The sequence below is a fragment of the Anas acuta genome, chromosome 15 (assembly GCF_963932015.1).
Source record: "Anas acuta chromosome 15, bAnaAcu1.1, whole genome shotgun sequence".
NCBI lineage: Eukaryota > Metazoa > Chordata > Aves > Anseriformes > Anatidae > Anas > Anas acuta.
This window is the reverse complement of record NC_088993.1, coordinates 13,565,749-13,591,473: the sequence shown is the minus strand read 5'-3', so window position 1 is coordinate 13,591,473 and position 25,725 is coordinate 13,565,749. Positions and strand designations below refer to the sequence as shown.

The 25,725-nt window shown below is 41.4% G+C and overlaps 1 protein-coding gene and 1 long non-coding RNA gene across 2 annotated transcripts; one reads left to right on the top strand and one right to left on the bottom strand.

Annotated features, from left to right (window-relative positions):
- Positions 1 to 4,409, top strand: LOC137864749 (uncharacterized). The gene is made up of 3 exons (XR_011101611.1): positions 1 to 158; positions 288 to 492; positions 2,716 to 4,409. It is a non-coding gene; the product is annotated as an uncharacterized lncRNA (long non-coding RNA).
- A 3,652-nt stretch (positions 4,410 to 8,061) lies between these two features.
- Positions 8,062 to 25,311, bottom strand: EIF3B (eukaryotic translation initiation factor 3 subunit B). Its single transcript, XM_068699479.1, has 19 exons — positions 24,693 to 25,311; positions 21,446 to 21,638; positions 19,972 to 20,091; positions 19,822 to 19,879; positions 19,143 to 19,271; positions 17,976 to 18,133; positions 16,988 to 17,119; positions 16,827 to 16,893; positions 16,191 to 16,237; positions 15,246 to 15,456; positions 14,611 to 14,683; positions 13,990 to 14,112; positions 13,401 to 13,479; positions 12,239 to 12,377; positions 11,495 to 11,620; positions 10,948 to 11,025; positions 10,370 to 10,478; positions 9,722 to 9,840; positions 8,062 to 8,613 (listed from the first exon to the last, which is right to left on the bottom strand). Exons 1-18 carry the CDS (start codon positions 25,294 to 25,296, stop codon positions 9,737 to 9,739), a joined length of 2,550 nt encoding a protein of 849 aa, XP_068555580.1. The 5' UTR covers positions 25,297 to 25,311; the 3' UTR covers positions 8,062 to 8,613; positions 9,722 to 9,736.
- Positions 25,312 to 25,725: the final 414 nt, after the last annotated feature.

Genomic DNA, 25,725 nt, shown 5'->3' with positions numbered 1-25,725 from the left:
ATTTTCCACCTGCCAGCATCCCTCTGTTCTGCTGGTACCCGGCACGTTTTCTCTCAGAGGCCCCAGCTGCTCCCTAACTGAACTCAGCTGTGAAATGTGATGCTGCTTTCTCAGACCTGAAAAAGGCTGCACTCAAAAGCTGGGTTACGTTTTTCCAAGTAATACTTGTTCACCTAATAAAATATGTTAATTTATTTGTAGTGCTAATGTTAAATTGGTATTAATAATTGATGTTAATAGTAATAATAATAATAAAAAAACATGCCAAGACTTTTATTTATTTTTAGGCTGCTTGAGCTGCCAACCACTGCTCTAAAGCAACAGAAGAGTACGGAGTGCTGGTTTCTCCAGGGCTGAGGATGCTACACAGCATGCTAGCGAATCCAGCCTCGTCTCACCAAAAGCTGCTGAGCTCTAGGAATACCTGGCTGTCCTTTCTGACCCTGATGCTTGGGCTGCTCAGACACCCTCGTCTCCTCTTCCTTGTTAATGGTAAGATTTGTCTCCACTGATTCCATCCTAATTAAGTGACTCTTCAGACTTAGGAAAGCTTTAGCATTTAAGGAAGATCCACACTTCCCCAAGAGAACAGCATTTTAATGCCTCAATCTCATCCCCACAGTAAGCAGTTAATTAGCAATGTAACTCACTTTGGTTTGTCCAGATGTATTTTATTCACCTGGAGCAGTGCAGCTACTGGAAGGACTTTACCTGTTAGACCATATGAAGAGAAATGGTTGCACTGTAGCCAGAAATGACTCCTCCTATCAGGCTTTTGGTCACGGACACATAATTCTTCCTAAATCTTTCAAAAAAGCATAAACTTACAGTCAGGCACTACAGCTGTCCAAATAATCTATACCTAATTGCATTCCCCATGATTTTCTCAGTAAGTTTTACAAAATTCCTGGGCTTTGGAACAATTTGTGAACAATTTGAATACTGACACATCAAAATAAGCAGAAAAGCACAGAGATTTATTGAGTTTTCTAAACACAAGCAAGATGCAAGAGCTTACTAAAACAGAGGTCTTTATATTTGTTTTCTTGGACTCTGAACATGGAATGCTTAGTTTATTTTTAATGAGTGCTGAAGAAGGGAGTAAATTCACTCCTTGACCTTCTCCTTTCTATTGAGAAGTGCCAGTGGGCCTCCAAAAACATGCCGTGGGTAGCGTGGAAGGGTGCTACGCTGGAGGTTCATGTGAAAGAAAATGGAATCTGAATTGTTTGTGATACATAAGGCTGCAGTCACGCTATGGTGATCACAAAATGCAGGTGCTGATTAAACCCTCACGCTGCACCTTACAGCTGGCTGCAACGCACAGCTCGGTCAGGGCGCTACCACTCAGTGCCTCAGCCTGTAAAACAAGAGGCACGAGAAAGAAGAGCGTGAGCAAGAGAGCTGAACAGCGTGGCAGTGACCTTGCTGGCTGGAGACCTCAGACCAAGCTCTTCATCCCTGCTCATGTGCCCTGCACTGGGGCAGTCCCAGCACGGGAGGGAGAGGCAGAATGAGTACTGTGAATCTCCCTGTGCTTTTTTTCCTTGTTGGGATGTTCAGTTCTTACTCACCTGCCAAAAGCATTCATCTAAGGAGAGAAAACAATGTGAACATTAAGACTTTGGGTAAAAAAAAAATAGTGGAGGAGGATGTTAACTGGATTGCTTTGTGTTCAAAAACCATATCAAATACAAATGTTTTTTCCCAGGATCAATTAGACCAGTGTCATCAGGATGTTTGTTGGATTCATCAGGGCAATTCTCTGTTAAAAAATTAAGTCAGAATAAGAACCTTTATGTTTGGGTTTAGTTAACCTACCTGGATTTCCTACAGCACCATCACCATATCACCATGGCATCTCTTAATAAAAGGAATGTGGCACTACAGGTTTACATAGAAAATGCTTACGTGCAGAATGCTGGGGATGAGAAGCTTTGTTCTGCAACTGAGTTCACAGCCTCTGTGGTTTGGAAAATGAGCTGCTGAAAAGTCCCTGGTGCAGTGAGTCACTGGCATTGGTATGTGTGGTGGCTGCAGTGACATTACATCCAACTAAACCCCATGCAGGCAGGGGGGCACGGGACCTCTTTTCTCCATTTTCAGCCAGGATTTGGACAGAGGAACTGTGACAGAATTCAATTATTTGGGAATAAATGTGCCTGACGCCACCTTCCAAACCTCTCCTGCAGATGGGCTGATAGAAACTTTTGCGCTGCTGAAGGACCAAGATGTCATGTTTGTGGCTCTCATTCAGGGAAAAACAAAGGGGGGAGAAGAGTTGCACCAGGTTACAGAACTGGTTCTGTTTCTCTACAGCCCCCCTAGGATCTACTTTGGCACATAAATATCATAGCACGTAATTACAGCATAGAAGGGCATTCTTTCTCCTCCACCGATATGGCCCAGGAGATGTTCAGGCCTCAAGGGAAGGGACAGAGAACCCTGTGACTTGTCCTCCAGAACAGCGTGCCCTCAGGTAAATAGATCATTAGATAAGCAATTAGAGCATAGACTGACTACTGCTTGTTCAGAATTACTGCTTTGGTGTGCCAGCTATGGCAAAGAGTCAAGGCTGTAGGACAAACGCCCATAAGAAATGCCAAGACTTTGATCGAGCTCTATTTATTTGCATTTCCTAGCAGGTATCTCTAGTTTTGATCTGCAAGTTTTCAGCTGCCAGAACCATATTTGTTCCTCTTTTGTTTTCACTAGTCCTTAAGAACTGAAGAAATCCAAGAGCAGGCACTGAGGGAAGCCCAGGTCCATGCTCAGCAGCCGCTGCCTGCACAAGGAGGGCTGGCACAGCCTCGTGCACATGCCAGCGTGGCACCAAGAGAAGTCCCTGGAGAACGCTCCCAGCCTGTTTCCTTCAGAAACTCGGTCCATAACACTTTCTGACACCTTTGATTCAGCCTTTGCAATGTAAAGGCTGGACCTGGTGTGTAGGGACATGGTTTAGTGGGTGACATTGGTGATGCTTGGACCAGATGATCTCGAAGGCCTTTCCCAACCTTAATGATGCTACATCCAAATTTTGCTTGCAGCATGCACACGTGCAAAAGTCCCTCTCTGCCAGCTCCTTGAAGGTCTGTTTTTGTGAGGCTTAGGCAGCAATCTGGGGTTAGCACCTCATCTAGCCAGCACCGCTCTAAAAGCATAGATCTGCTGCTGCTGCACAGAAGCATTAAAACATAAGACAACAGAGTCAGTTTTGATTTAGGATCAATAAGCAGATAGAAGCAGCTCTAAATAAGTTATGCTGGGAGTAAAAATAGCAGAGAATGCGATGTAATCCAAAACACGGCAAGAAATCTAAGTACTTCAAATGCCCAGTCAATTAATTTGCTTTCATAATACAATTATTTGTATTATTAAGAGAAACTCATTTTCGTGGATGAAATTTACTCAGACTAACATAATTCACATTTCATTCTCAGATTCCTATTAGAGAAAATAGATCTCAAGGCAGATGGTATGAGTCTGAATAAGCTGTATAAAAATAAAGCTGATGTCCTTGTGAGGTTAATGACTGCTGAGGAAAAAAACAAAAGGCATTTCTCCAGTAAGGTGCTAAACAAAAATTACATTTGTAAGATAATCCATAAGGAGGAAAGAGAGATTCCTGCTCTTTGCTTCTGAGCTGCTATCATTTGAATATTGTGTAGACTTATTACAAAATTAGCATGTACTCAGAAAGGGTTCAGAGAAAGATCAGATGAAGTTAGACAGAAAATAACGAGATTTACATTGGAAAAGAAGGCGAATAAAAAGGGCACAATAAAAATGTGTAAATAGATGTGGCAATGTAAAAAAAAAAAAAAGTAGATCTGGACCTCCTGCTATCTGTGCCTCCTAAAATGAGAGCAAGAGGTGGAAGGGGCAGAACTGGTGAAAGGAAGCACGATGAGCACGAAGAGCGGTATCGGTGTCACAGTAAGGCCGGGAGTTTTGGGGGGTCTGAAAGTAAGTGTTTGGCCCTTCTGGCTCCCACACAACCTCATCGTGGTCCACACAGGCCTGGGGTCCTGCGAGGCCATCTCCCACTCCGTAAGGGGGCACAGCCACAGCCCCCCAGCTCGCCCAGGCTGTGGGCGATGAGGGCAGCTCCCTCCTCTACCTCAGCTTGGCGGATGGGACGAATGTGAAGGGCCACCTACCACCAACAGTGACTGCCTCTTGCTGCATATGTTCAACTGGTGGGTCTACAAGCCTCAAGCTCAGGGCCTGGAGAGCTCAGAGAGGCTTAAGCCAGTTGATTCTCCCATGATTCACACTCCTACCTTGACAAATTCTTCCTCCTCATTCCCCGTTTCTGCCCCAGCACAGCAGGACTCACGCTGCTGGACATGACAGCAAGAACTCAGCTGTGTTGGTGCTGCTGCCAGCAGCCTTCAGAGGTCACGGCACCACCAGCAGAAGAGCCGAGCAGGCCTGCGTATCTACCCTGTGCTCCCGAAACACTGATTAAAGTTACCCATGACAAAGAAAGGGAATTACACTTTGCTAAGTGCCCATTTCATTTAAACCCAGGCAGCGTTCACAATGAGCCTGTCAAGCAGATCAGAGCGGGTCGGCCTGGATCTGTGCAGGCCCGTGGTGTTCCCTGAGAACTGCTTGCACACAATCTGGAGTGATTGCAAGTAGTAATTAACTACCAGCAATTAACTAATGCCACAACTCGACGGGTCAGGAGCGTGGTGCTGTTCTGACCCCGGCTCACGTCACAGCAGCCCACGAGTTGCACGGTCGCTGGTTCCGAGCCTTCGGGCCTGGCAGAGGGGCACCAGAGAAGACCACCCACGCAAAACCCACCTAAAAGCTGCCCTGGGAGTCTCAGCTAATTACAGACTTGAAAAATTATTTCCACCTTTCTGTGGCTCTTTCCCCCTTCGTAAAATAAGCAGCTCCTGAAAGGATGGCTGGTGCTGACAACACCACGTAATGCATGTACGCAAACGGAGCCTTATCAGGAGGGTGCACAGTTATTTAAACAGACTCATTTTATGGCCCCACCAGTCACATGCAACAGGTTTCTATAGGAACCGAATTTATTTCCATAATAACAAGTCAAGCTACCTGTCAATGTAATGAGGGTTTTAGGGAGCAGCTCCAACTCTAAAGCACTGGGGTGGACGTTTTGGAGTAGTTCAAGTGGCAGCAAAATGACATTTCCAGCACAAGGTTCTGAGTACAGGGTGCACCACCCGGATTTCCATTGCTTTTGATATTCAGAAGAATGCAACAATTAACTTTATCTCCTTAAACACACTCATGCACCCAACTCATGTGGGCCAAACTCTCCTTTCACTTCAGAGCATTAGAAAATAGTATTTTGCACACCACAATCCCAAGTGTGGTGAAGCAGGGGATGACAAAAGTCTCTCTTGGACAGCTTTAACCTCTGGAACAGTCCCGTTAATCACTGTATTTGGCAACCCCAGGCCCTGAGGGTAAGAAAACAGACCGAAAGCAACAGCATGTGGAAGAGGGGTCACACCAAGGACTAAGGCTTTTTCCTGCATTAGAAAGGAATGAAAGGTATTGTGGATAATATTGACTTTATTTTAAGAGAGATTCTGCTTTGAGCAGAGGTTTGTGTGTGCACCCCAGTTGTGTTTTAGCATAATGTAAAAGCAGTGCTTCAGTAAAAGAGAGACAGAGGATTGAAGGTTGAAACTTGGAAAAGCATTAATTTTCAAAGCATTCCTCTTACCCTGGTCAACAGAGAGATGCTGAGGACTGAGAATGTCAATAAAGACTCCAGCAGGACTACAACCCCAGCTGTTCTTGGCTGCCTAATCAATACGCCACTCAAACACATCCCAAGGAGATAGGGACACTTTGAAAATCCCTGTTCAAGAAGGATTTATTTCAAAAATTTATTTAAGAAACACAACAGGATCACTTTGTCTTCATTATTTATTTGGCAATAAAATTCAAAGCTCATAAGAGTTACAGTAAGGTTTTATTTAAAAAAATACTCAAATTTAAGAAATCAAAACTTGGTGTAGAAAGTGAACAAAACTTGCTCTGTGAAGTTTGCATTAAGGATTCCAGATAGTTAAAAGGTCATGAGAATGTTTATTACAAATTCATAGTAAAGTCTGTAGATGTACAGATTAGACCAGGATTATATTAACTGCTCCAGTTATAGTCTTGCTGTTTAAAAAACAATCACTAAGAATACTTGAGAAAATGCTTCAGCAAACACAAGGAAGCACTATCCTACTCAATGCTCAAATTTTTGTCATCTTCTCTCCCTTTCCCTAATCGTAGGCCCTTGCAGGCAGAGGTACACCTGCTGGTGGAAGCCCTCCACAAACCCTCTTGAAGCACGTTATTTACAAACCTGCTTCTCTTAATCATCCTTCAGAAAAACTCACAAAGGCCAAGGACTGCAGGCTGAAAGGCAGCAGCATGGAGCACTTGAAGCTATATCCCAGCATGGATTCAATCCAACAGGATCCTTCCTCCCTACTACTGCTCCTGCTGTTACTGAGAGATGTGCTGAACAAAGCAGCAAAATATATATACCAAATATATACCCATATAATATAACCTTGCCAAATATATACCCATAAAGCAATTTCATAAGTAGTCTGTTTGTGGTAAACACCTGAAGTAAGAAACACTACAGAAAAGACACAGAAGTTGAAGTGAACAGTGTCAGAAATACCAGTGTTACAGGTAAGAGGCCTTAATTACTGGTAAGAACATCTTGTCAACTTCCAGAGCATCAAGCTTTATTCTAATTACTTGCTCACTGATGATCCACGCTTCAGAGAAGCACATTAGGACTTAATTCATTTAACACAGGCATTTTATTTCCTTACTTTGAAAACAGCCAGGAATAAAACACAGTAGCTTATTAAAACTCCATTGCATGGAGGAAAAAAAAACACCTTTCAGTTCATAACTTAGAAAACAGTTAAGACAGCTCTTCACAACTCAAGGGTAATTAAGATCGTTAGTGCTACAGAAGTTCAAGCCATTACCGAAAAATGGATGTGCTGGAACTTCTGCACTGTTTTGGCAGAAAGCAAATATTTGTTCCAGTCCAGTTGAGGGATGAGCTTGGTAAGCACTGCAGACCTAACTTTTATCATCATAATGTACATATTGATTATGAAGGAACAAATGCAGAAACTGGAAGCTAATACAGGCTCCGGTGAAAAACATCTGCTGTTTTAAAAGTGACCTATGGAAGCTTTGAATTAATACCATCATTATGGAACAATAATTTTCAAGAGCCTTCCTGGGAAGGGAACATGGGAGTGAACTGAAGGACCTGAGCATTTGCTATCACAGTAAGTTCACCTAAGGTGAAAGTGAGTGGTAAAAATGCTAATGTCCCTTGGTTGCTGCCAGCTGAGTGGGGGTACCCTTTGCCAGAATACTCCCTGCCTTCCACTTTGGAACCATCATAGAAACTGCTATGCAAGTGAGCTCAGGTTTTAATAAAAGCAAATCAAGAGGGCTTGTATTAGCAATTGCTGGCCAGGCCCTTGAAGGGAGACAGGTGAATTCCTCCTTTTAAACTCTGCCCCTCAAAGGGAAAGCAGCAGGCCAGCAATCTCTGTCAATATACAGAAAAGAATTTCTATGTATAGGTATGAATATAGAGAAGTTGCACCACCAGCTTTAAGTACACTTTTCCCCTCTGAAGGAAGAGGTCTTTAGAAATGAAGTTACATGTGTAACAGTGAGAATAAGGCAAACATATACAGACCTTCTCAGAAGGTTTGCAGTGGTCACTAGTAAGTGAAACTAATCCAGGAGCTCCCTAAGCTCATTTGAGTTTGCAAATGGCTTTAAGAAATGCACTTATTTTCCAGTCACTTCACTAGTTAACAGGTTAATCTGTCCAATTAATGAGTTGTACCATCATAAAAGCAAAGAAAAAAAAAGCAAAACTTCAGCATTATACAAGAACAGGAACTTTGGGGAAAAAACAATCCAAAACAACTATAAAGTGAATAGGGCAAACATTTGCATTAATCTGGGTATGCTTGATCATTCAGGGAAAGATTCCCTACAAACAACGCAGAGCCAGCCTGGTTTTAGTATCAGTCTGCTTTTATTTCCATATTCAGCTCTTTAAGGGAGACATCCTTTCACAATCTGAAAGGAGGAGGATATAGCCCGCTGTAGTGCTGCTTCAGCACACTAAAACACATCATACGAAAAATGGTTCTGGTGACTTTTCCCCAAATAAAGTGAACACCTGTCCATGCACTTGGGACATAAAAAGAGTCCTGGAACAGAAACATTGTGTGTGTGGGTTTGTGTAAGAGATGTCAACTGAGGAATTTCACTTCACTGACAGTCGTCAAAAAACTGCCAGTTGGCAAGTACTGCACAGGAGTCAGGAAGTAAATACTGGTAATTAGTGGATTTAAAAAGAAAATTGAACCCTAAAAAAAATTTAAAAGCAGCGCCTTTTCAGTATCTCACTGCAGCAGGCAGCAAGACTTAAAGGCACTACAATGTGTCAGAATGGAGAAAATCTGATGCATCCACCCTTCCAGAGTGCAAGAATATGGATTAAAAATTCCAACGTAGGCTTTCTGAAAACGAACAAACTTCTTTTTAGCACAAGATATGGCAGTGCTGCGGAAAAGGAAAAAAAGAGATGAGTCAGTTACTGTGCCTTATACAAACAGCTCGACCTTAACCACAGATGTTATCTCATAAAAAGCTACAAAAGCACGTGTTTCACCTGTTCTTAAACTGTTTAAGTCTAGAAACTACATAGCTTCTTTCCCCCCTTCTTCCATAAAAGATCTCCCACATACAGGACACAAACTAGAAACTAGATCTAAACACAACTGCAAATACCAAGGCTATTAGTTTTTCTTTAGGTACAAGAGGTGTACTGCTCTTTCATTTTGGCTCCTTAGATACCAGAAAACTACTACAGAACTGTACAGTGACAGCTGCAAAAGGCATGCTTCCAGTCTCCGCTTCCTTACACGAAGTCCTAAACATGACAGAGCAGGAATGCAATCCAATTTTTAAGTCCTACACGAGTGCCTTCACAAACTATTTCCTTCTGAACATAAATTTCAAGCTCTTCAGAAGACAACCTTCTGCATCAGCTGCTGAAACTACCCTGTTTTCAACACACTATACCATATGAATTCATGAAGCAGAACTGGGACAAGCACTGGATTAAATAAAGACTCCAGCAACAAGCAGCGACAGTGAGAAAGTGCTGCTACCCAAATTCTAACCAACGTTTCTAGAAAATGACAGCAGATTTCAAGTGGATATTTAAACATCTGCTCAGAGTTATATCAGCCCATAGTCAACTTGCTTTATCTTTAGCATGGTATTTAAAGCCCTGACCAGTATTAACTACCATAACATTCTTACGAAAAGCAAAATTCCCATCTAATACTAACTTCAACTTCTCCTACTAACAACTTTATGATCTTGCAATGTGTTGTGTTTAAAAGTTGACCCTTGCTCTATCACAGCTTTGATCACTCCGGAAAGATAGGGCATAGATGATATTCTGCTCAGTACAGCTTGTAAATCTCACAGTCCGATCACTTAAGAATGCTTTTGTTTGCTCTAACCACAGAGAAAACAAACGAACTCAAGAACAGCACACACACCCACGCAACGAGCAGACAACCTTCTGAAACAAATTATTGAATCTGTAGTGGCAGCTAATAGAAAAAGTTCCCTTCCACTGAGAGGTAAGCTATCTTACCACAGTTTTATTAGATTACTCTGGTTCTGCAAGGGTAATAATTTCTTCATTGATAAAAAATTCAACAGTCTCCTCTTCCCAGTCATCAACATTGCTGTCCAGCTCATCTGTGTCTACCCCTGGAATAGAGAAAGTGTTAACACTATATTAAACAAGGCAACAAATGAAGGATTTGACACTCTTGCTATACGCAGTCCTTAAAACAGCACCAAAATAAGAACTTAAGAACTATTTGTTGCTTTAAATCATTAACAAGGACATGTTAATATCATTAAATGACAAACAAGGCATTACTGTCTCTCACTATAGAGCCCGAGGATTTGTTTTGGATTATACACAACACCTGAATCTTTTCACAGGTTCATGCTAAGTTATGCTAAGGTCAAAGCCAATGCTTGCCTTGAAGCAGAATCTACATAAAACACAGAAAGCACTATTTGAGTTTTGTCCTGTGCAAAATCAAAATCCACTGCGATTCAGGAGAAAAAGGACAAAACCTTCAGAGAACAGGGGATAATAAGCTTTAGCAGGAAATAAAGAGAGATAATGTAAGTTTTTTTTTTTTTTTTTTTTTTAACACTTATTGCTTGGCAAGAAGTGGTAGTTATCTAACATCAAGTTTTTACAAGTACCGTGTGCATGGCTTACCTCCTCGAAGCTCTAAACGCTCATTCCTCTGCTCCATGTACAGCTCTTGTGCCATCTTGCGGTACTTTCTGAATTCTTCCATCATTGTACGTCTCCTTTCTACCAGCTCCTACAGAGGAAAGAAGAGGTTGGTAGCTCCCACAATAAAGCAAATCCATACAGAATGCATTTGTTAGCAAGGCACTTTTTTTTTTTGCCCCTTATGAACGTACCTTCTACTGACTTTAAAAAAAAAAAAGCAAAACCTTTACATGTAATCTAAAAGCTGTTTTGATTATTTTTAAAAAGTTTTTTAATTTAAACAGTGGCTAATACAGCAACTCACTAAGAACCCCCAAATTTTACCACCTTTTGCTTAATGAGGTATCATCAGTGACTCTCCAGATTCATTACTGAATATCCTGAGCTTAGTGGCATCTGTCTGAACTACATATGGGAATTGAGTCTAAACATCTGGATTAATGTGAACACAGATGTTTGTTATAAAAGGTAAAAATTTAACATATGAACATTACGACATAACAACACGCATGTTACAAGAGCTTCATCTACAGTATTATATTCCAAAATTGTCTTGCCTTTGAAGCTTTGGACTGGCTCAGGCGATCCTTCTGCTCGAATATCTTTGAGTATTTCTTCAGGTCCTTTTTAATTTGCTGTAAAACAGAATATTATTTCAACTAGTACATCAGACTAGCAAGCAATCATCATATTCTGCAAGAATTCATAGGCCTGAACAGGTTTTGCATTTTTGGAAAACATCTCTTTTCTTGGCAATTCCCCTTCACTGTAATTCTATTTGTTCTTCCTGGCTTAAAAAAAGATGTAAACACTTCCATAAATATTCAATTGTGGAAGCCTGGACAGCTAATTTCAGGTTTGTTGTTCTTTATAGCCTCTCGCTGTACCTTAAATTTAAGTACAACCGGCCACTACTTAAAAAACAGGTAACATTAACACCCAGAAATGAGGTCCCCTATGGCAATATTTCCCACCCCCCCAAGTTTGGGAAGAAAGGCAATTCCGAAACTCTCTAACAGTTCAAACCTCATCCTTGAGAAAAGTAAACCTAGCATGCATATACACCAAAACAACATCAACAGGCACATCAGTGGAATGCACTACCTTTATCTGATCCTCACTGAGCAAGGTAGCTGGTCGTGGTCTCCACAGAAGCTGACAAAACCTGTCTTTATTGTTTTTCTGAAGTAGACGGCCTTGGAAGGTCCATAACCAATATGCATTGTCCACCTGGAAGAGTAGTGCAACGCCTCCGTCAAGATAAGCTCTAACTTTACTCTGGTCCTCAAATAATTTTTGTTTTTAATAAAATTAGCATCATTAGTCAACAGAAGTGAGATGATCTTTTGTTTGTGTCTTTACTGCAGAAACTAAATTCCACAGCAAAATGGAGTTCATTTGTTTCACTGAAGCTTTGCATAAAGTTATCTGGATGATCACAACAGTTTAAGACTAAGCAAGCCCTTCTAACATATTCTAAAAAACTCATTCTGTGCTTGTACAGGAAAGTATTACAGTACAGTGGCCCGAACCACATGAAAGTAGACATAATACTGTGTGGACCACACGGAAATCAAGTTCCCACACAGAAGATCAAGTTCTGAACAGGTAAAGACAACGAACATTCAGAAAAAGGATACTTGGTTTAGACTTGTAAACTGCCCTTTCAGAACTTACTTTGGACAACCAGTGAAGCCAATGGCCCAGATAAATACTGATGTTTAGAAACAAACAGAACTATGGTGCAAGGCACAAGTCGTATGACCAGTGACAGGCATTTTTTCTTCCTAACTAATAGCACTTGTCAATACCTCTGGAATAGGAAGGAAAAGAAGAATGAATGAGTACCTTGTGGCTCCACCAAGACACAGAAGTCACAATGTATCTGCCTGTAGGATCCCATTCCACATCTGAAGCTGTATAGTGTTCAGCAATATTCATCATGGTGCAGTCGGATGTATCTACAAATGCTAAGGCACCGTTCATGCTGCAAAGACAAATCAAGAGATTGTTTTACATGCCAGCATAGCCCATTTTTTTAAAAAACAGATTTCACAAGCTACATCTTTACAGCTCCTCACTAAAATAAATCTTCTCAGCAAGCGACCAAGAAACAGGCTCATACCAGTAACACGTGCCTGTGGCTAGAAAACAATGTGATGAATAAAACCAAAAATGCACGTAAGAATGCAGCCGTTGTTTTTATGTTCAGTGACCTTTAACACATTTCACATCTGTTCCTAAAGTCACAATGAAAACATATTATAGCCACATTACAGCCAAAGTTTAAAAATCATATGCTTAGACATTTAAGGAGTGAAGTCCAAAACTAAAAGTGGATTTCTAAGATGAACAGCACTGCTTATCTAAAAGCATGTAAAGCCAAATACTATTTGTCTGGCTAAAGTAAGTTTTACTTGCTCAAACATGAACTTTTTTTTGATAACTTTTACAGTAGAGCTTTGTCATAAGAGTACTGTGAGAGTACTATTGCCCACCAGAAGGCATGAGGCTTTCACAACAACAAATGCATTACGGGAGCCACATGGATTAGTCAGTGTTTAACAAGCAGCTAAGAAGTCTTTCTAAATATCCACTTTTTTATTGAAAAGTTCATTTGTCTTTTGATGTGACTCAAATAGCAAGTAGAAGTTACAAAGTACACCATGGAACTGCATCTTGTTTTCCTTTATTTTGCAAAGACATATCAGAATTATAGCAAGGCAACTGGGAGAGAGTTTTAATTAAGTAATTTTAAGCCTTAATAAGGTCAAGTACCTATTAGAATCCAACTGGCAAATTACCACAGGTCAAAATTAACATTCTTTCACAGAAAGCCCCTTCAATACAAGTAAACACTTGAAGTCAGTAAGATTCTTTTGCCTATTTAAGTAATAAAAACTCATATTAAAGCATTCACATAGATAGCAAACACTTCTTGATGAGATGCTCTAGTCTTTTTTCATGCTTTAAAAGGAATGTTGTGTCTAGTAACTTGAGCAATGCTCACCTTCTGAGGCCAGCCAACACTACAAACTGCCCTTGAGGACTCCAGAATATCGTGTTTGCCTGCTGTTTGTCAAACGTTTCTGGGAAGAAACAAGTCCAGAAAAAATCTCAATCCAATATCATCAGTTAGCTTACAAGCAGTTACTACACCCATTCCCCAAAAGACATTTCTGAGCTCTGCAAGCAAGCCCTCGCAACAGTCCTTAGCTCTATATTTCTGAAGACAAAACCCAGTGGCACTAAAACATACAAAGCTAGCAGAAAAGAAGAGTGGATCAGAAATCCCAACACCCAACTGGGAAAAAAAAATGTTGTCACATGTTAGCCAAATAAGTCTATGCTATTGCCTTGCACAAACCTCCCAAGACCACAAAATCATTCTGGCTTGTAAACATGTCACTCCCAGACCCGGGACTGATTCAATATGAAAACAGTTTAGCTGTCACCAGAGGCCTAGATTTCTTGAACGCGATGTCATTCATGCATAGCACCTAATGCCACACTATCTACCACAAACAGCCACAATTTGAGTTTACTGCCAGGCAAAATGCTTGGCATCTACATCTTTCACTGGCTTTTTAGTCACTTACTTATGAGTTCTATTTTCCCATTGTTTTTAACATGGTAAAAGGAAACTGAAATCCGTGGAGTTTCTCCATGCAACACAGCAAACTTGCTTCCGTTTGGTTCCCAAGCAAAGGCTATGATGCTTTCTGTAACAAAAATAAAGAGGGATCAAAACTCTGTCAATTATAAAAAGCTTTCAGTTATCAAAGAACACTGGGATGCTAAGCAGAGGGAACCTATCAGTTCAACTCAGCCACAAAGACTACCTTTTAAAACAAAGGTTGATAAGGCAAATGCAGGACATTATGGGAAGTGTTTCTGGTCAGACACAACAGCTCCAAAATCTCTGATATGCTACAGAATGAATACATTCAGACTTTTTTTTTCCCCAAGTATTGTCATTTTTTTTTCCCTTAAACTGAGCTACAAACATGAACAGCAATGAAAGTTTTTACTTCCCAGACTTTACATAAGCAGCCCAGCAACAGGAACAGTATAGCTACCATCAGAAGTGTAAATATCTTAATTGTCATCAACAAACGTCACATGTTGATGGGAGCTTTTAACAAACATGCAAGCATCTACCAAAAAAAATGTTGAATAAAATAGTTAAGGATTGGAAGTGAGTAAATAATTGGAATTACCTTTCATTTCTACCACATCCACTGGAACCTGTTTCTCTCTCATTCGGAATATTTCAAAGTTGGTCACTACTCCCTGTGAAGGTCAAGATCAACTCATTATTCAGTACAGAAGCAGTAGAACAAAATTTGTTTTTTAAACTGTCAGGCATAGGATGGCCTGTCAGATCTCAGGATGAGAACTGAGTCAACATTTCTTTCCTTAACGAGCAGAGAAATACTGCATGCCTCATTACTGAACACATTCTAAATCGTTCTGTTCCGATAAATAATAACAATTGTATACAACAATCTGTTTCTTTCAGACTGTTAAGAAACTTAATTAAAGCAGATAAACATATGATACATTGTGCAGCATGACCTATGAACTCAAAACCAACTTTAGCAGCAAGTAGGAAAAGATCTAAGGCATCTAGCTCTCATTTTAAAAATTAAGTCCAAACTACGCCTAAATTCAAAACCAATCCTAGAGAGACAAACGTATGTAATGTTTGCATCTATGTGATCCAAACTCAAGTCAAAACTATTTTTTTTCCCATCATGTAATTTACAGTGTTCATACCGAAAAATAACACTGTAAGAAAATTGAGTATCAGCATGAGATGGAACCAAGTTTTATGAACACAGAATCCACATACCTGTGTGCCCTTTGGAGTCCTGTCTACCTTCACACACAGGTAATCCCCGTTCTTCTGCCAGTGTAGTTTACAGTCTACAACATTGAACAGATTCCGCACACGGATTTCTTGTCTAGCAGGCAGCTGCATTAAGGTCACTCTTGCTGGAATGTCTTTGTCCTCAGGCACCCAGAAAGCAATTATGTTACCACCTGGAGACCATGAGAAATCTCTACAGGAAGGAAATTAAACATAGTTTCATTTTAATTTGTAGTAAGACCACAAACAGAAACCATTTTCAGCTCTGTATCTGAGTGTTGTAGATACAGATGAACAACTGAAGACAGTTTACTAACTTACATATATATCATAACTTATTTTTAACTGCCATTTAAAACTGCAGTATGTTCAATGTTATCAAAACAGCAAAAAAAATCACTAAGTGTGACCCTTTTACTGTGTAAACCCAGAAGATCTAAGAAACATGATTAAACCAATTAGCAATTCCCCTCTATTAAATTACACTGGAGACAATGCTTTTGCAACTGTGTACGCTTATTTTTTTTGTTGCTTTCCAAAAGGTACCTCAAAAAGCCACAGGAATTAGTGTGCACACATGCACAAAACCAGACTAGTTCCTCGCCAACAGGCAGTGTACAGTGCACTACTTTAAGTCAGCACACAAATTAAAAGATAGTCCCTAACAAGCTGAATTCTTGTTTCATTTAGTACAAAAGGATACTAAGGTAGATCCTCGATTAACCATTGCCACAAAGGGGATTTCCAAGCACAGAATCTGTCACCCTTGTACATCAGTAAGTGGAGAGCTTACTATTTTTTCAGCTTGTCTAGATTGACCACTTCAGTACATGAGGTCATTTGCTCTAATCAGCATAAAGATTCATCTCATCACAACAAAGTCTCTGATAAAAAGAGTGCTTATTTTTAACAAAGGAATTTACTCACCTTATCCCGTTGATTTTCAAGCTTTTTTTGTCCAACAAACCCATAGACTAAAAGAGAAAATTGACAATTTTCAAGTTAGTAACACTCTTGCATGTACACGTCCCTTTACTATTATTATAAGAGCACATAAGCTAGGAAACTGTGGACAGTCTTGAGAGATCATTTCTCCCCTATTTTGTACTATGAACATACATATACCACAACTACCAATAAAATTAATTCTGTGATGATTTTTATGAGTACAGAAGTCTATATTATAATGAAAACGTAGAACAAACTAGATTATGCTGCAATGTATAAAGTCTTCTGGGTATTCTGGCACTCATCAGCTACTGAGAACTCAGAGGTATCACATAACTTTAATCCTACTGACTCTTGAGCAGTATATTAAGCTCTCTAGGGCTTCTAGAACCAGTGTGAAACTTGCTGTCAGGGTCACCTGAAGTTTTTTCACCCAGGAAAGATGAAGAGAAGAGAAGAGAAGCAAATAAATTTACTCCCTTTTAAACTCTACAGAGCATTATTAAAACATGTATTTTAGAATAGACACCATGGGAAATGCTGACATTGTAATGCAAAAAAGCATTGTGCAAAAAAAGTTAAAAAACACAAACAAAAAAAACAACGAGAACTTACAGGTGTTTCATAGATACTGAGGGTATCTGAAGTCATTCGAGCAAAGAATTTACCATCATGACTCCATCTAAGCAAATACAAAAAGAACATTAGATAGGAATTATCTACTTATTAAACAATGTCTAAGACTACTTGTTCTCAAATGCTGCTTTGCAACCTACTTAAAAATAGGCCAGTGAGCTGAGTTTTCACAGTGGAATCCTCGTTTCTTTTGCCCAGTCAGAATATCCCAGATGATAATAGCCTGAGGGTCATCCTGCGTGTCCATCAAAGGGCTGAAGGTCACTAAATATCTATAAAGGAAATAAATCAATTTCACTTCTGAAATTTCATTTAACACATCATTAACAAGCACGCTTTCATCTGTATAGTATTAAAATAAAATGCACTTGCACACAGCACTTCTCCTAAAGGGATTCTTAGAGATGAGGAAAAAGTTTCAAGATGCAGTAATCCCTAGCATCTCTAGCTGAAAAGCCTCTAGTTTTATGTGAAAGTTCTCTCATACTGATATTACAAGAGAAAAGAATTCAACAAATACATTGGTAGTTACTATATAGGTTTGCCCCGAAAACAGAATTGGTTTCAAACCACATATAAATCCACCAGCCTTTGTCAACCTGAACTACAGGTATGCTAGACATCTCCATTTAAAGATAATTAATCACATCCAAATGTCTTGCTTGAAAACTAGCCAAACAAGATGCATCTCAGTCCTGAAATTATTGTAGCCTTTTCTAAAGAGCTCTTTAATGTGAAAGAAAGTTTTTTTAAAAAGTAATTTGAGTACTATAGAGTTGGAAGATGCTATTCAGCTATTTTTTTTTTCCAAAGAAATAGAAATCTAATACTGCAGACATCCTATCCAACTAAAGAGAGAAAATACCATTTTCTCAAATAATGAAGACTTCAAGGATACTTTATCAGCTCAGTTTTATAGAACAATTATTCCAGATTATGTTAAGTATCTTTCCTGAAGTCAAAACAAAGTCAGGCAGAGTTTCACTCATTCTAAAATGTATGAAAAACAGCACTTCCAAAGGCAGAAGAGAACCAATGAGGGCAGTCACAATCTGAAAGCACAGCAGCCAGAATACATGTACTTCATGCTTTTGTTCCCTTACCCCACATCAACATCATACACCATACCTTTCACAGGGTGAGAAGTCAATAAGCTGTACTCCCTGGTGACTAAACCTTTGAATCTGCTTGAACTTCTCTCCACCCCAAAGTGCGATGCCCCTCTGGTGAAAGGTAGCCAGGTAGGTACCTTTTGGGGACCAACGCACGTAGGTTTCTGTCCAGCGCTGCAATTAAAAAAAAGTTAAACTTAAAATGCATACAGAAAGGTTTAGCTTCATTCAGAATTACTGAAGGAGGATGACTTAACGTGTGGCTTGTAGCATCACATTTCACAAATCCACTTATTCAGTGAAGATCTCAGAATTAGTCATATGTTAAATTGTGGATTTAAATTCCATGCACATAATGCACAGTACTTATTCTTCAGGTTGAAAACTCATTTGAGACTGTTTGATCTTACTGATCACAAAAATATTTTGCAGGGACAGTAACAAGTGTTGTAGGGTAACTGACAATTGAATCATCCCAACAGGCGTGGTGGTCTTTGTAGCGTTTCGGCTCTGGCAAGAAAACACCCTTCTCAGAAGTAAGAGTAAGCAGTCAAGTTCCTAATAACACTACAGCTCTTGACCTTCAGCTAAGTTAGAAAGGTATCAGCCATATAGATCACAGCCAGTAACCATGGAGATAAGCAAAGCTGCCTCCATCCCAGAGCCACTCTTCTTCCACCTAATGGTTAAAGAAAATGTTTCTGCAGTTTCCTTAGCAAGCGAACTTGGCTACAGCACACAGGCACGCTAACTCTCCCTTTTATATGGTGTTACCAAACCAGCTATTCCTCTTCAGCACCTCTGCAGTCAGCAGAAAGGCAAAAAGTGATGAGCAGCTGCATGCTTAAGAGCATATTCAGCACCAATGAATAGTATTCCTCAAACTGACTTTGCATACACAGATCTTTCTGAATCACTCATAATATACAGATGATGGAACTAACAGGCATCATGAAGAGGTAAAGAAAAGGAAAAACAGACAAGCTAACTCCACATTTGTTTCACCTAAGCAGCTAAGTCTAATTTTAAAGGATATAATTTCACCACTTCTCTTCCAAAGGAAGAGAAAGTATTTCAATAATGCGTGGAAAAAGATGTTTTTTAAACCAAGAAAACTGTAATGTTATAAAATGACTGAGACTGACAGTGTATGTGCAATGTACAGCACTTCCAGGACACTCACTGCTCTGTCCTCAATTTGAACCGGTTCCTTGATATCATTCCAAAAAATGGAGGTCCGGTCTCCTGATTCAAAGATCACGCTATACTGATCCCTACAGTCAGGATCTTCCAGCCAGTAGCGCAGATTCCCCTAAAGAAAAACAAGAGATCATTAGTGAGTCAAAGGCTAGGAAGACAAGTTCTCCAAATTACTATCGACCTGGCAGGTGGAAGTCTGTCTTCAGAGAGCACGCAACTTCAGAGTCTTACCATTACAAAGAAATTTTTTGAAGTGATATTAAATAATCCAGACCAGTGGTTACTGGAGACTAACAGAACATATCATAAAAAGTTGCACCTTTAAGGCAGTTTGATGATACTTGACACTTCTGGCCCAAATTATTTTAAACTTTCACTTTCTCCACAGGACATTTTACAAAGCTAATGGTAAAAAAAAACAGAGGCTGGCCTCAAACACTTTTTAAAAAAAGATGCTTTCAAAACTCCATTTTTAAATTACTTGTGCGAAGTCATTATTTACCCTAAGTTCCTATGTGAAACTACTAAACACAACCTTTGAGTTCTTCCTGCCACTTTACAACTGTGAGAACAAAGGAGTATATGATTAGTACTGCTACTTTTATAACATCAATAATGCATATTATTATTAATCACTTTAAAAAAACAAAACACAACCTTACCAAATCTTTAAAAGGCTGTTTCTCAGGGATTTCCCACTCATCGCTGATTGTCATGTACCTGGAAGAGCAATTTGATTGGTTACACCTAGTGCAGGTACCCTCTTGATTAGAATCCCCATAACTGTATAGCCACATGATAGCTGCACTCACTTATCAAAGTCTGTGAAAAGGTTCACTCTGAAGGTGTGCTGCTTATCCAGCTTGTATCCATCTGCATTCTTCACGGCATCCACTGCATGAGACGGAGACATGTACTCCAGGAAGATGTACCTACAATGCAGGAATACAAAAATACGTTCATTGGTAAAAGGATCAAATCACAAAAAATTCCACACAACATATATGAATTAGGAATTCAGTACCCAACATCTACAAAGGAACTTCTTGTCTTGTCCCTAATCAGTTACTGTAAAAATTTCCACTTTGACCATGGGCATACTTTATCAATATGCACTAGATATGAATTAACTGATATCCTTTCTGTAAAAGGGCTACAGTAGGTAAAAAATGTGAATTCACAAAACTGTAACGAAATTATTAAAAAAAAAAAGTGGCAAGTATGCAGCTCTTCCCAGCTGAATGATAGACCTTGTTTAAAAATTGCAAGCCTTGCTGTAGCTGCTCGTTTAGACCTTCAAAGTGCAGCTCTTATTTTTCTTTACTTTCAACATAATTCAGCTTCCTCCTTGCCACTAACACAATCTAATTTATGATCCAGCAGACTCATGAAGTCTTTTAGTATCCTGAAGTAACCAGAAGTATCTTGAAGACTACCAGATACTGCCTTTGATATTTTCCCCTAAATATTAGATATCAATTTTTCAAAACAAGCACTAGCAGCAGCACTAAAAGGTGAAGAACACATGAACACAGAGATAGAATGATTTTTCTCCTCGCGTTGACCTTACAGAAATAAGGATCTCTCACCCCAGAAATCCCACTTTTTAATGGATACCTCTCAATGGATATGCTACTCCAACCTCAGTAAAAACTTAGTAAAACCTTCCAGGTATCAGATGGATTTTAGGGAGAGAAACCAGACAACTCTTTCTTGTGCCCTCTCCCTCTGGGCAAAATCATTTCTGGTCAGCTTTCTTCTCGATTTCAGGTGCTGCAATTAACCTGGAACAGTGATCAGAGGTTGGCAAAACAGCCCTGGGGAGGGCTGCTTGAATTAAGGAAGCTCAAGTCACTAATGTTAGCATAAGCACTGGTAGAAACAGAACATCGACAGTCCATTCTGCAATAAACATTACATCCACTGCTGCCAGGTTTTAACTAAAATGGACTTTTAATCTATTTATTAACTATGGCAGGAAATTAACCAAAAAACTCATTTAGTAGCACACAGAAATTTGACTTCCAAACCCAGCTAAACTTTGTTTCCATAATTAACCTCCTCAGGCCGTAACTTAAGGAGTTACTAAGCTCCTCCATTCCCTCAGGAACTTCTGCTTGTCGCTCAGACTAGATGTCAAGATTGTACAGGCTAAGGTAGAAAACGATGCCCATGGTAAGAGACCACCATAAAAATTCACCATGAAGTCCTGACATTAATAACCAAGGGTAAATCGGTCAGAACAGCACATCAAACCTATTTCCAGCAGGTGTGATCATGACTTACCCCTTTGTCTTGCCATCTGCTTCTGGGTAAAATTCATTGATGATTTTACCAAACTTGGAAAATATTTTGTGGATGACATTCTTCAGTTTTTCAAGTCGGTCTGGTCCAACCTGGGGAACGTTATCCACGACTATTACTGAGTCAATTCCATCTGCTTCCTGCGGCTGGTCTTTCAGTACATCACCAAGTAGTTCTGCAAACAAAAAGCACAAAAGAATTTGAGGCTCCAGTCTACACTGTGAAAGAGGAAGACTGAAGGATGAAAAGAACGGTGACACGAACTCAAAGGTAAGGCTTCAAATTCAGGAAAATGGTTCAACAATCATGTAAGAATCTGGGTGGTGAACGAAGCCTTTATCAGAGAAGCAACTGAAGTGAATACAGACCACTTCAACAGTGCTTTGTTGTCAAAAGACACGATTCCTCAGTTTCTTCACAAATTTCGAGTTACTCTTGAAGCCTTAAAGAAATACCTTACCTAGAGGACACCAACAGGCATACTAGTAGCTTGTTTCAGGAGTTGGAACTGGCTCACAAAGCCCTCAAAATCCCCAACAGAGCAGACAACCCTAGGATTTACTACCTGAACTCTGACAAGTAGACTTACCCAGATCACAACCTGATGACGTTGATAAATTTAACACGCACCTCCCTTCCACACTACCAGTTTTAGCATAATTCAAAACGATCTTCCACATTGGAAGCTCTGCATGCCTTAGCATCACTATAATTATGGCTGAGAACTCAAGCTCCATCAAAACCTTTAATTAAACATGAAAATGAAGGTGTTCCAAGTCAAGTCACATTAAGCACGCAACAAGTGAATGCAAGCACACACCTGGATATTCTTCAGCTACACTACCCTTTCCTACCATCCCATAATGGTTCTTGCTGGTGGGGTGCTTTGTTCAGTCCTTGCACTGTGTGCTCTAAAGCCCCTACACACACACACTTCCCCACTTCCACTGGTACAAGAGAAGCAGAAGTTTTATGAATGAAGTCAGTTTTAGGTTGTGAAAGAGTCAGCTATCAGAACAAGTTGCCCAACAAACCTGATGTATGAAACTTCTTATCCATTTTGAAAAGGGTTCACAGAAGTCTCTCACAACTAACCAAGAGTGGCTGAAGATGAATTTACGCTTCAGAACAAGGCGAGCAGTCAGTGAAGACCGCACAATGCAAAGATTCCGGGTTACAGACCCAGGAAAAAAGGAGCACAGATGAGTGTTGCAAATATACTTGGAAGTTCAGACATTTTTTCAGGACTTTGCCAGTCTCTGGGTAGCTAACAATATGTGGAGCTGTGGCTAGGTACTCACTTGCCTAAGATTTCTGAGACATGCAGTGAAACACCTGCAGTGCTTATGAGAACTAAGGACTGAAAGAAGGCATTTCAAAAAATGTTATTACAGCAAAATAACATGTACATCTATTTCTTATTCTAGAGTCCCCTATCTTAGATTTTCCCTGCATATAAAATGGAAGCGCATCCCACAAGGAACAGCAAGGATACTTCCACAGAAGCCTACAAGAAAAAAAAAAAACACAAAGAAGAAAATTTTTTTAGGCACTAATAGTCATTTTTCATACCACGTCTCACAAAAGGCTTCGTAGGCTGTAGACAAACCAAGGAAGGCAGAGTTAGATTCAATATAGGGCATTGTCTACTTGCATATGAATCAGAACTGTAGTGCCAATAACTGCATTGTACAACTCCTCTACCTTAAATTCAAAATTATGAACAAAGGGATCTTTCAAAAGGTAGGAAGCTGGTTTGGCCAGCTCTTTCCACCCACCAGAAGGGAGGGGTGTGGTGGGGACACAGCTATCTTCAGCTAGCAGAATTTTAAGGACCACACAGCCATTTTCTGAGCTAAAACTTCTTCATTGCATCTGGGTGATTATCTGACACATTCTCTTGAATGTGAGCCAGCTGTTCCGCTATGCCAACACCATTCTGGAAATAAAAGAAGTTAAAACAACATCTGAGATGGTCTAATCCTAAAGCTGATTCACTTCCAAGTTGTTCTTGAAGAGATAATATTATCATAAGCATTGAGATAACCTCAGCTCAGTGACACTGATGGCCCGATGCTGCTTCTCCTGTGCAGCACTCAAGGTAAGGCAAAAGGAATAAGGAAGCTCAAGAAGCAGCACACAGATGGAAAACCAGACCAGCAAGAGTGACTAAACCTAAACACTGCAATTCAGCCATTAACAGTATTATTCATACAACTGAAGAGTTAACTAGATTAATCCTAAATAATACAATAGGAGCGGACAGGAAATATGCCTTGGTTCTGGAAACGAACATCATAAACCCAGATGTAGACAAAGCAAATAGAGCAAACGCTTCACTAGACAAAAGGACCCAACTGGGTATTTGCAGACAATTTCGCCAAAGTCTCTTTGGGATACAAAAGCACGTGTTCAAAGAGCTGCACAGACAACTAAGAATAACATATGTTCTTAATCTAAGATACTTTCCTACTTATTTATCAAGCTAAACATAGGTCTGGAACACTAGAAAGCACAATTATCACCAGTATTCCACTGCCAGTTGAAAGAGCCAGCTGACTTAGGAACTATCACATGCTTTAAGGAACATTTTCCCAGTTCTGATACACGTAACTATTAGGAGCTCCTACGAGAGCGCTTCTGTCAGAGTAAGCATTGGCAAAACAGACTTGATAACTGACACGGCTCATCGAGAAAGATTTACCTGAAAGAGAAAAATACTAAAACAGTTTTAATTCTTACACCAGAAGCAGCTATTTGCATAATTAACTGTGTAGTTACACAAGGTTTAGCCATTTCAAAGAGCCAATACCCAGCCCTATTAAAAGGTCCTGCGATTGAGCTTTCTCCTAACAATATGTTTTCCACAATTTTTGGCCACAGAGCACCTACGCCAGCTCTTGACGAGCAGTATCTCACCCCAAACCCACGCTGCTTATCTACTTATTTTATTCGGGATGAATGGAAAAAGCACAAACCGACTGAACCAGGTTCGTAGCAGCCGGGTAGGAATTTAAAGCCGCGGTCACAGCAGCTGACTTTAACTAACGGAGGCACACAGACAGCATTCCCCTCGCTGCCTCCACCTCACGAGGAGCTCACACGGACCCGGAGCTCAGCAGGAAATTAACAACCCGCGCTAATTAACCGCGTCCAGCACGACGGCGCCGAGAGCTGCCAACCCGTGCCCACGGCTCAGGCCCAGCTGCGGCCTCCCCCCGGCCCCCACCTTCATCGCTGATGTCGTCCACGAAGTCCTCGGGGTCGCTGAAGGAGAGCTCGTCCTCGGGCTCGGCGGGCGCGGCCTCCCCGGCCTTGTCCTCCTGAGGCGCTCCGGGCTCTGCCGGCGGCTCGGCCTCGGCGGGAGGCTCGGGCTTGGCCTCGGCCTCAGCCTCCCCCCCCTCCTTCTCCTTCTCCTCCTCCTCCTGCTGCTGCTCCTTCTCCTTCCCCTCCTCCTCCGGCTGGGCCTCGGGCTCTACCTCAAGCTGGGGCTCGGGCCCGGCCTCCTCCCTGTCAGGGCTCTGGCGGCCGGACCCCGGCTGAGGCGCGGCCTCGGGGGGCTGAGGCGCGGCCTCCTCAGCGGCCTCCTCAGTGGCGGCAGCGGCCTGCGGGGCTTCGTCAGGCCCCGTGGGCGCCTCGGGCTCGCCTCCCTCCTCGTCCCCTTCCTCCTTCTCGTCCTGAGGCGGCGGCTCGGCGGGCGGCGGCCCTGCGGGCTGCTCCTCGGCCGGCCCCTGGGCGCGGGGCGGCGCGGGGCTGGGCGCCGGGGCCTGCATGGGGCGCTCCCGGCTCCGCCGCCACGGCAAAGGGAGCGCGGGAGGGGCCGCCAGGGCCATGTGCGCCAGGCCCCGGCGCCTACCACCTGCCGCGGGGTGTGGGGGGGGGAAAGGAGGGTTTAATCCGCTCTAGGTTCCGTGCGACGATGGTTTCGCCACAGTAAGACTTTTAATGTGGATGGTGAGTGTGTGGGTGCCAGCTCGGTGCTCGGCTGGCAGAGGAAAGGGGTTATGTCAAGCTTGATGGTGCTGTGGTTTCCCCCGCTTGGCGGTGGTTGAGCCCAACATGGCGGCTCGGTGCAGGATACCGAGGTGGGGTTCGGCCGAACCATTCGCGGAGAAGCGGGAGGCGCCGCGGCAGTTAGCCGGCCGGATGAAGGCCCTCCCTGCGCTTCTGTCACCTCAGAGCATTTCTCAGTCCAACTTTATGCAGCCATCAGCAGCACGCCGAGCCGAAACCCACCCGCTTTCCCCAGCCTAACACCACAC